Source organism: Neofelis nebulosa, chromosome 9 (assembly GCF_028018385.1).
Source record: "Neofelis nebulosa isolate mNeoNeb1 chromosome 9, mNeoNeb1.pri, whole genome shotgun sequence".
NCBI classification, from domain to species: domain Eukaryota; kingdom Metazoa; phylum Chordata; class Mammalia; order Carnivora; family Felidae; genus Neofelis; species Neofelis nebulosa.
In genome coordinates, this window is record NC_080790.1 from 19,234,377 (window position 1) to 19,245,443 (window position 11,067).

At 43.4% G+C, this 11,067-nt stretch overlaps 1 protein-coding gene across 7 annotated transcripts; it reads right to left on the reverse strand.

The window, feature by feature from the left end:
- Window positions 1-3,780: 3,780 nt before the first annotated feature.
- PFN4 (profilin family member 4) lies at window positions 3,781-11,034 on the reverse strand. Of its 7 annotated transcripts, none has more exons than XM_058682666.1 (5): window positions 10,873-10,957; window positions 8,529-8,657; window positions 8,028-8,165; window positions 7,112-7,217; window positions 3,781-3,998 (listed from the first exon to the last, which is right to left on the reverse strand). In XM_058682666.1, exons 2-5 carry the CDS (start codon window positions 8,643-8,645, stop codon window positions 3,970-3,972), a joined length of 390 nt encoding a protein of 129 aa, XP_058538649.1. In that variant the 5' UTR covers window positions 8,646-8,657; window positions 10,873-10,957; the 3' UTR covers window positions 3,781-3,969. The 7 variants fall into 7 exon arrangements, with proteins under 7 accessions (XP_058538649.1, XP_058538648.1, XP_058538647.1 ...); XM_058682665.1 differs by lacking the exon at window positions 10,873-10,957 and adding an exon at window positions 10,412-10,710; XM_058682664.1 differs by lacking the exon at window positions 10,873-10,957 and adding an exon at window positions 10,337-10,710.
- Between the last annotated feature and the right edge of the window lie 33 nt (window positions 11,035-11,067).

The following is an 11,067-nucleotide window of genomic DNA, read 5'->3' on the forward strand; positions in this document are numbered from 1 at the left end:
ATCTAATTTGCATAAATTAGATGGGAAAGAGAAATTTCATTATAGAAATGTCAGCCAATTCTCTGAATACCTCTGAGTTATATGATTAAAAACTATATAATGATCTATCATCAAAAATTATTTTCAAAGATTAGCTGGCAACTTAATTAGGTCTTTTTTCAATTTTGTTGAAAGCAAAGACTTGGAAACCAATCAACCTGTAAAGGATTTGTTACCCACCCCTAAGTGTTGTTCAGGATCTTAGCTTCTGAAATTATACAAACAAAGCTTTGTGAAGATTTATCACATGATTATTAATTATATCTACTATTTTTTCACTTAGAGGCACTTTTTTTTAAAGTTGATTTATTTTGAGAGAGAGAGAAAAGGCAAGTGGGGGAGGGACAGAAAGAGAGGAAGAGAGAGAGAATCCCAAACAGGCTCCACGAGCTCGAATTCCTGAACCCTTGAACTGTGAGATCATGACCTGAGCTGTGACTGACTGAGCCACCCAGGCGCCCTAAGGCCTCTTGTTTAAATTAATATACTCACAGGGGCGCCTGGGTGGCTCAGTCGGTTAAGTGTCGGACTTCAGCTCAGGTCACGATCTTGTGGTCCGTGAGTTCGAACCCCACGTCGGACTCTGGGCTGATGGCTCAGAGCTTGGAGCCTGCTTCCAATTCTGTGTTTCCCTCTCTCTCTACCCCTCCCCCGTTCATGCTCTGTCTCTCTCTGTCTCAAAAATAAACATTAAAAAAAAATTAAAAAAATAAAAAAATTGATATACTCACAAAGGATTTGGAAAGTAAAAATGTTAATTTCAATACACTTTTTTATTTTTATTTATTTTTTTTTTTTAATTTTTTTTTCAACGTTTTTTATTTATTTTTGGGACAGAGAGAGACAGAGCATGAACGGGGGAGGGTCAGAGAGAGAGGGAGACGCAGAATCGGAAACAGGCTCCAGGCTCCGAGCCTTCAGCCCAGAGCCTGACGCGGGGCTCGAACTCACGGACCGCGAGATCGTGACCTGGCTGAAGTCGGACGCTTAACCGACTGCGCCACCCAGGCGCCCCTCAATACACTTTTTTAAAAATGATTTTCAGATTAAAAAAATTTTTTTACATTTTATTTATTTTTGATAGACACAGAGCATGAGCAGGGGAGGGGCAGAGAGAGAGGGAGACACAGAATCCGAAGCAGGTTCCAGGCTCCGAGCTGTCAGCACAGAGGCCGACATGGGGCTCGAAATCACAAACTGCGAGATCGTGACCTGAGCCAAAGACCGACGCTCAACCGACTGAGCCACCCAGGCACCCCTCAATACACTTTTGCTACGACAGTTTTTAAAAATCAAATCCTTCTAGGGGCGCCTGGTGGTTCAGTCGGTTAAGCGTCTGACTCTTGATTTCGGCTCAGATTTTGATCTCATTCCCTCTTAGGATTCTCTCTCCCCCAATCTCTTTCTGCTTCTCCCCTCCTCCCTTTCTCAAAATAAATAAACATTAAAAAAAGAAATATAGGTAAGACATAAAGCCTTCCTCTCATAGAACAATTATGACACAAAGATTTTCACTATTTCTCACTAATGCTTTTTACTTTATTCTCATGGATCTCTCCACATATATTTTTTGACAGTAGAGGATGGATTTATTTTTTTTATTTTTTTTTTTTAATTTTTTTTTCAATGCTTTTTTATTTATTTTTGGGACAGAGAGAGACAGAGCATGAACGGGGGAGGGGCAGAGAGAGAGGGAGACACAGAATCGGAAACAGGCTCCAGGCTCCGAGCCATCAGCCCAGAGCCTGACGCGGGGCTCGAACTCATGGACCGCGAGATCGTGACCTGGCTGAAGTCGGACACTTAACCGACTGCGCCACCCAGGCGCCCCAGAGGATGGATTTAAAAACGTTAAAAAATATTGAGAGTTTTCCTTTCCTCTGGCACACTGCAGTTTTTGTACTCCAAGCCAAGCATCATGGCAAGACTGGGGCTGAATGAGAGCATACCTTCCTTTTGTGTACTGGGGGAAGGGTGCTTGGGGAGGGGAGGTGGGAAGCTAGAGCTGACATGACTCCTCAACCACAGCGGTTTTAGGCAAGTACGTATGGAAGTTGAGGGTCTGGTAAAAAATTAATCACTTAAATCCATTCACGACTGTGTGCCCCTTCTAAAGTCTTTGTGGACCACCAGGACACAAATCTCCTTAGTTTGGAGACCCCTGGACCAGAAGATCATCTGGCCAGGACACCTCTGCAGGTACTGTGTGGCTACACCAAAGGGTCACTTTGGTGGGTCTCTCTGAATAGCTGGACACAGCTGGAACTTTATAATAAGAATTGTAGAAGTAACTGGGCAGGTCTATATATGATGGCTCTAGGTAGTGAGGCATTTGCCTTGAGGTGGTTTACAAAAAGGGGCCCCCAGGCACCTAGCAGTGCAGTGAGTATGTGTCTAGGAAAGGCTGGCTGACCAGCTGGTGAGCAGGCAAGAGGCTTCATGATGGCCTCTAGCACTTGAGAGATTACCACGGGCCAGGGCCAGAACTTCTGCCTTGCAGGCTCAAAACCCCAGCTTGACAGCATGTGGAGAGTGGGTGTATAATGCACATGACTGACTTATAAAATCCAGAAGTCAATGTGCTGATTTATAAGGAGAAATCATTGGCATGAGGACTGACTCCAAAATCTGTAGGTAGATCTACATGGAAAGCCCCAGATAGCATGTTTTCAGAATTCAGAAAACTGTACCTTGCTGCTTGATAATGTCAAGAACTGCAAAAGGTCTAAGACCTGATGCCAGTTGTGTAAGATGTTCCCTCCCCAGGGACACCTGAAGGGTGTGCCAACCAGGCTGGCCTGCAGTCGCCGTTAGGGGAAAGAAAGATGCATCATGGACAGGATGGAATACTAAATTTTCAAAATAGGTTGTATAACTCCCCACCCTTATTGTTCTGATCGTCACCCTGGAGGTAAATAGCAGATGAACCCTTTCTGGAGATGACTGCATTCATTGTCCGTACTAAGTTGTGTGGACTAGGAGGAAGGAAGGGAGACAGAGTCAAAAATCTTTTTGAGTTGATTAAAAAAAATTTTTTTTGGTTGATTTTTTTTAAGTGTTAATTTATTTTTGAGAGAGAGGACAGAGTGTGAGCAGGGGATGGTCAGAGAGAGAGGAAGACACAGAATCTAAAGCAGTCTCCCGGCTCCAAGCTGTCAGCACAGAGCCCCACGTGGGGCTTGAACCCAAGAACCATGGGATCATGACCTGAGCCAAAGTTAGACGCTTAACCAACTGAGCCACCCATGCGCCCTTGAGTTGATTTTTGAAAGGCCATTTCCAATGTTCAACAAAATCAGATGCCTGCAGATGGTGGGGAGTATGGAATGCCCATCAAATAATTTGACTATGGCCCAAAGGGTGGCCTTTGTGTTGTCCTTCTCCCCAAGTCCTACAGGGGTGATGTGGACCAGATGGGTGTCACACATGTGGTGAGCAGCATTATAGGGCAACAACACTGAGTTCAGGGAACTTACCTTTTTTTATAGCAAACAGTAAGAACGCTCGCTCTTTGCTCTGAAGGGAGACATTACTTCATTTTTCGGGGTTGCTTCCTGAAACATAACCCTGAGAAATGCCCTCGGTGAAGAGTGGTTAGGGCCTTGCACTCTTGACATACTCAGCAGGATGTGGGAGTCCAAGAGACTCATGGAGGAGTCTCTCAACAGATATGCCCGTGCAGCTATCAATGTCCTCACATTCATACCAATGACCAGCGCTTAAAAAAATCAAACAAACAGGTAAAGCTTATCAAAGAATTCTAATTAAAGAAGAGGATCTCTTGAAATAAGAAAAATCGCTCCCTTAACTCATTCTTCCTTTTTGGTACCTTCTTCCTAGTGTTTTACAATCACAAAATAAGGCATTACTTTTTCTTTAGAATTGATTTCCTCTAATAACAAAAGCTGTTTTTCATGGTCCTTTGATGACTTAATTTCCTTTTCTTCTTAGATATTCTCCTGAAAGAAACCAGAACATGGTTATTACTTGTGAGCAGCAAATTATCACCACAATATGATTCATTCATTTATTTATTCCACAGACATTGGGAGTGACTACCATGTGCCAGATGCTGGACATACAAGGATGACTGGATAGTTAATACCCATCGCTGCTCTCAAAGATATATATGTTTCCTAGAATCTTTCATAATAAAACATTTAAAAATAGTTATAATTCTTTATTTCCCAAATTTTCTGTAATTATCATGTATAATTTTGATATAATTTTTTGATAGTGAAAAATATAATTAAAAGAAAAACAAGGGAAGGAAACAGAAGTAATGAGATAAGTAACTGGCTCCTGAGTAGGTGTCAGGCCTCAATCATCCTTCATGAGAATCCAACCACTTCCAAGATAGCCCATCCCTTCCTAGAGCAGGAGGATTTTTATTTATTTATTTTTTGAGAGAGAGAGAAAGAGAGAGAGAGAGAGAGAGAGAGAGAGCAAGGAGGGGAGGAGCAGAGAAAGAGAGGCAGACACAGGATCTGAAGCAGGCTCCAGGTTCTGAGCTATCAGCACAGAGCCCAATGCAGGGCTCAAACTCATGAACTGTGAGATATGACCTGAGCCAAAGTCGGTCGCTTAACTGACTGAGCCACCCAAATGCCTTGAGCAGTAGGATTTTAGTAGCATGATGTCAGCTATCTCCTTCTAACTAGTATAGATTCTTTGGTGTATTTTGTGGTTGTAAACAAGAACCTCAACCTTTACTGCCAGCTACAGAATCTACTTTACAGGGCTGAGGCAACTTCCCTGGTCTCCACGGGAGACCTGGGGAATTAGCCCTGGGCCCCAGTTGATAGGATAGAATCTGGCCTCTTGACAGCCTAATTCCCCCTTTCCCTAGCCTCATTTTCTGGATACCTTTAATTATATATATATTTTTTAATTTATTTTATTTTTAATATATGAAATTTACTGTCAAATTGGTTTCCATACAACACCCAGTGCTCATCCCAAAAGGTGCCCTCCTCAATACCCATCACCCACCCTGCCCTCCCTCCCACCCCCCATCAACCCTCAGTTTGTTCTCAGTTTTTAATTATATAATTAACCCAAATCTACATGTCTCTGTTCTGTCTTCCTGCTCCAGCCCTAGTCTACTGAAACAACTTCCCTCAAATTTTGACAGCTGCCCAGAAAAGGACCTTGGTGGTTGTAATTGCCTGTTCCTCCCATGTTGGAGGTCACTCCTTCTGTGTCTTCTTCAGGTTCAGTCCTATTTACTCTTAGAATACCTCATTGCCAGCTGTGTAGCATGGTTTATGACACTCCATGACAGGAAACTATTTATAACAACTGGGAAGTTCTGTGCATACATACATTTGTGTGTGTGTGTGTGTGTGTGTGTGTGTGTGTGTGTGTGTGTGTGTTTCTGTGATGGTACTTAATTTCTCAGTTTTTTAAGATTCATTTCTCTGGAGGCTTCCCTGATTCTGCTAGGCAGAGGCTATTCATTTATTTGTTCATCAAACATGTATTAATTACCTACTCAACACTAGAGGCTGTTTTAGGTACTGGAGATAGGAGATTAAGACACAATTCTTATCTTCTAGGGGCTCACAATCTAGGTAAACAAAGAGCTCTAATGGCAATGATAGTAAAGGTATGCATAAAATGCATAGCATAGCGGGAATATGCATAGTGCATAGCCCAAGAACTGACTTGTGTCTCCATTGATGATTAGGAATTTGACAACTGAATGTGAAGGGGCAGGGCAGAAAGGGACACTTATTTTTAGACAGCATGTATAGAGGCCTGGGAGGTAGAGACTATGTCTGCTTACAGCTTTGATATCCTTGTTTATTTGGATAGAAGAACACACATGGTAGATCATCACTGAATATGTGTTGAAAGAACGAAAGAATGGCTGCTTTCCTCACTAGTAGAGGTAGAGGATTCTACTATCTTAAAGGAGTGTTCAAGTAACCCCCTCCCCCAATTTTTTTTAAGGAATTTAGGTTTACATTTAAAAATCTGAACACAGGGGCGCCTGGGTGGCTCAGTCGGTTAAGCATCCGACTTTGGCTCAGGTCACGATCTCACAGTCTGTGAGTTCAAGCCCCGCGTCGGGCTCTGGGCTGATGGCTCAGAGCCTGGGGCCTGCTTCCGATTCTGTGTCTCCCTCTCTCTCTGCCCCTCCCCCATTCATGCTCTGTCTCTCTCTGTCTCAAAAATAAATAAAAACGGTAAAAAAAAAATTAAAAAATAAAAATAAAAATCTGAACACAAATATAATTTATCATTCATTAAGCTCAACTCTCATAGGTATAATTTCCCAGTTAGTCCTATATTAGATCTTCATTCAAAAACATAAAGACACAGAAGAGGAATGCAGTAGACATCAATAAGGTAGCTGTCTGGCTCAGTAATTTTTCTGTAAAAGGCTCCTTTACATAGGGTGGCCCCCAGCAGTTAACATTTCTGTTTTGTTTTGTTTCGTTTTGTTTTTTACCCTGCTGCCTTCCTCACCCCTAACCCCCCAAAAGCTGACTGATATAGGGGTAAACCATATGACCCAAGATTTGTCAAATCAGGGTCCTAAAAGAAATTAAGAGGCAGTATGTGAGCCTTGGCCATGATACCAGCCAGGAAAGGCTTTGCAATAGGACAGAACAAAGCTGATGCCCTTAGAAACAGACTAGAGGGGTGCCTAGGTGGCTCAGTCTGTTGAGCATCTGACTCTTGATTTTGGCTTGGTCATGATCCCAGGACCGTGGGATTGAGCCCCACATTGGGCTCCACACTGAGCTTGGAGCCTACGTAAGATTCTCCTTCTCTCTCTCCCCCTTTTTTTCCTCTACCCCCTCCCCTGCTTGTGCTCACTTTCATGCTCTCTATCTAAAAAAAAGAAAGAAAGAAAGAGAAAAAAAGAGACTAGAGAAGCATTGTAGCGGTATTTCTGTCCCTGGAGTCCATTTTCCCTGTGGTTCAGCTGCACTAACTCCAGTACTGTTCCAATAAATTCCTCCTTTCTGCCCTCAGTGGTGTGAATTGGTTCTCAGTTACTGGCAGTCAGAAGGCCTCACTACCATAGGGAATGAAGACAGGCATAGGGAGACAAACTTACCCAGTTTCTCTGTGGCTTCCACACAAACACTAGGATACATGCCTTCAGTGTAAGTTGCCACCAGAAGATACAGATGGGTCTTCACAACAACCACACCAGTGTTTTCCTGGATAAGAGTAAAACAGAATGCCCTTCTTTTGGTTCTTGTCACAGGACTAGCAGTTGCACTTCAGCCACATTTCTTGCCATTTCTTTACTTCCATAATGCTGATAAATATCTGTTTGTGGACTCTTCACTCTTTTCCACTAATTTAGTTGTCTTTTCTCAAAAAACTTCAGACTTGTAATAACAGCATGTGTGTTTTGAGAAAGTTCCCCAGCTGATTGTAATCTACCCCTATCTCAATGAGAACAAATGATATAATGAAAAGGTTATACATTTTGGAATTGGACAGCTTTGGGCTTGAATCCCGGCACCTCCATTTTCTGCTGCATGACTAAGGAAGAATTATTTAACCTCGTTAAATCTCAGTTTCGTCACCTGAAAAATGAGGCTACTTACTTTATAATACGGATGAAGTATGCTTATGCCATAATATAGGGCATCCAATAAATGTGAATTTCAGCTCCTTGTTTCCTTATAGGCAACAGAGAGCCAAGAGAGGTTTTAAGCACATGAATGCTGACTTTTTTCTTTTCTTTTTTTAAGAAAGAGGATGTAGAGTATGGAGTAGTGAAAGGAGATACTTTAGGCAAGGTTCAGTTGACAGATTCTGGAATGAATATTTCTCAGCTAGGCTCTCTGTTCATACTTTCTTTTACTTATGCCTTCCTGGCATTAGACTGCTGTCTCAGACATTGCCACTGCAGTAATGGGCTCAGTTTGTTTTATAAATGGGATCAGTGGGGACAGAGCAAATTGGAGTCAAATTCTTAAGGCTTTTTACCTAGCCATCTTCAAATCTTGAACACTCACATTCTTAGCATAAAGAGAATAGTCATCTGCCCGGACACATTTGTAGTCCTTTTCCTTGAAATACAGTCCTTCTCTTCTGGTTTGCAAAGGGTTCTTGGCGAATCCATTCACAAGAGTTCGGACATCACTGGGCATTACCTGCAGAATTTAGACTAGGAGTGGGCAAACTATGGCAGGCTGGCCAAATTTGGCCCACTACCTGTTTTTGTAGCGCTGGAAGCTAAGAATGTTTTTTTCTATTATTAAGTCATTGGAAAAAACAAATAGTATATTTTGTGATATGTAAAAATTACATGAAATTCAAATTTCAGTGTTCATAAAGATTTATTGGAACACAGTCACACCCATTTTTTAATGTGCTGTCCTTGCTTGTTTCCCCATTAAAACTGCATAGTAGTGTACTTGTGACAATGGCCATATAGCCCAGAAACCGAAAATGTTTACTATGGCTCTTTACAGAAAGAGTTTGTAATGCTTATACCCAAACTGGCTTTTTCTTACACTAAATCCTGGTGATGCTACACTCAAGCTTCGCTCCTGGAGTTTGATGAGGGCTGCACTGTCCACATGCTTTGTTCCCAGGAGGGTATCTAACAGTAAGTTCTGCAAATGGCTCATGCTCCCTCAGCCCTGATAAAGGGAACCGCAGTTGATACGATTCACCCTATGAGAATACAAACCTCCCTGAGACCCTTTGGACAGGTCTCAGTGTGAAAACTGTGGTCCGTTACCTAATATCCAAAGAGGAAAATAGAATAATAGAAAATCACAATTCACAAAACAGGTTATTAAGTGACCTTAGAAAATCACTGCTCATAATTTTCAAGTTATGTCAGTGGTTCACATCGGAATCACCTGAGATTATAAACCCCAAAGCGTGGCACAAAAACAGACACATAGACCAATGGAATAGAATAGAAACCCCAGAACTAGACCCACAAACGTATGACCAACTAATCTTTGACAAAGCAGGAAAGAACATCCAATGGAAAAAAGACAGTCTCTTTAACAAATGGTGCTGGGAGACCTGGACAGCAACATGCAGAAGGTTGAAACTAGACCGCTTTCTCACACCATTCACAAAAATAAACTCAAAATGGATAAAGGACCTGAACGTGAGACAGGAAACCATCAAAACCCTAGAGGAGAAAGCAGGAAACGACCTCTCTGACCTCAGCCGTAGCAATCTCTTACTCGACACATCCCCAAAGGCAAGGGAATTAAAAGCAAAAATGAATTACTGGGACCTTATGAAGATAAAAAGCTTCTGTACAGCAAAGGAAACAACCAACAAAACTAAAAGGCAACCAACGGAATGGGAAAAGATATTAGCAAATGACATATCGGACAAAGGGCTAGTATCCAAAATCTATAAAGAGCTCACCAAACTCCACACCCAAAAAACAAATAACCCAGTGAAGAAATGGGCAGAAAGCATGAATAGACACTTCTCTAAAGAAGACATCCGAATGGCCAACAGGCACATGAAAAGATGCTCAACGTCGCTCCTTACCAGGGAAATACAAATCAAAACCACACTCAGATATCACCTCACGCCAGTCAGAGTGGCCAAAATGAACAAATCAGGAGACTATAGATGCTGGCGAGGATGTGGAGAAACGGGAACCCTCTTGCACTGTTGGTGGGAATGCAAATTGGTGCAGCCACTCTGGAAAACAGTGTGGAGGTTCCTCAAAAAATTAAAAATAGACCTACCCTATGACTCAGCAATAGCTCTGCTAGGAATTTACCCAAGGGATACAGGAGTACTGAGGCATAGGGGCACTTGTACCTCAATGTTTACAGCAGCACTCTCAACAATAGCCAAATTGTGGAAAAAGCCTAAATTTCCATCAACTGATGAATGGATAAAGAAACTGTGGTTTATATACACAATGGAGTACTACGTGGCAATGAGAAAGAATGAAATATGGCCCTTTGTAGCAACATGGATGGAACTGGAGAGTGTTATGCTAAGTGAAATAAGCCATACAGAGAAAGACAGATACCGTATGTTTTCACTCTTATGTGGATCCTGAGAAACTTAACAGAAACCCATGGGGGAGGGGAAGGAAAAAAAAAAAGAGGTTAGAGTGGGAGAGAGACAAAGCATAAGAGACTCTTAAAAACTGAGAACAAACTGAGGGTTGATGGGGGGTGGGAGGGAGGGGAGGGTGGGTGATAGGTATTGAGGAGGGCACCTTTTGGGATGAGCACTGGGTGTTGTATGGAAACCAATTTGACAATAAATTTCATATATTGAAAAAAAACTATAAAAAAAAAAAAATAAACCCCAAAGCGAAAAACACCTGCGGGATGCACAGCCAATGATCTAAGCAAGGCTGAATGAGATCAGCTGATCCTGAGTCCTCACATTCTCTTACCGCTGGCAGACCAGCATCAGCGCCAACTATAGGCTCTGATACAGGGGACTGAATAAACCTTTAACGCATTTAAAGCGACATTTCCCGTCTTCATAAGGGCAACCTCCACAAACACTCATCCTTCTAAGGGATAATTCTGAGGGCAGCGCCCCTTCCCGGTCATCCCTGGGGTGTTTCCTGAAGTGGGACTGGAGGCCAGGAAGGAGGACCACTGTCTAGTCCGGATGGCCGGGAGACGCCCAGACGGCTCAGGGGAGCACGGTGAGCCTGGCGGAGGCAGAAGGAACCGAGCACTCAGGGAAAGCCGTCCCGTCAACGGTCGCGGGGGAGGGCGGGGCGGGAAGGCGATGTGCCTCGCTATTGGCTGCGATGGTTGCCCGTCACCGAGAAGGGCTTCGGTTTGGCTCTCTAACCACGACCCGCCCACTAGTGCGGGCACCACAGGTGTCCAGGTTACAAACCCGCCGGACTGGACTTGAGGAGCGCAGTTCGGTGCGGCTCAGGAGTTCCGGGGCCGCTCTCCAGGCCCTAAGCCCCGCAGAATTCTGACTCGTCGTCGTCTGTCGCGGCACAGGGTCCGCTGGGGGTGCGTCGGGAGACGCTAGACGCGAACGTTCTGCCATTCCGAGGCGACGGGCCCGAGCTGAGGGGGCCGC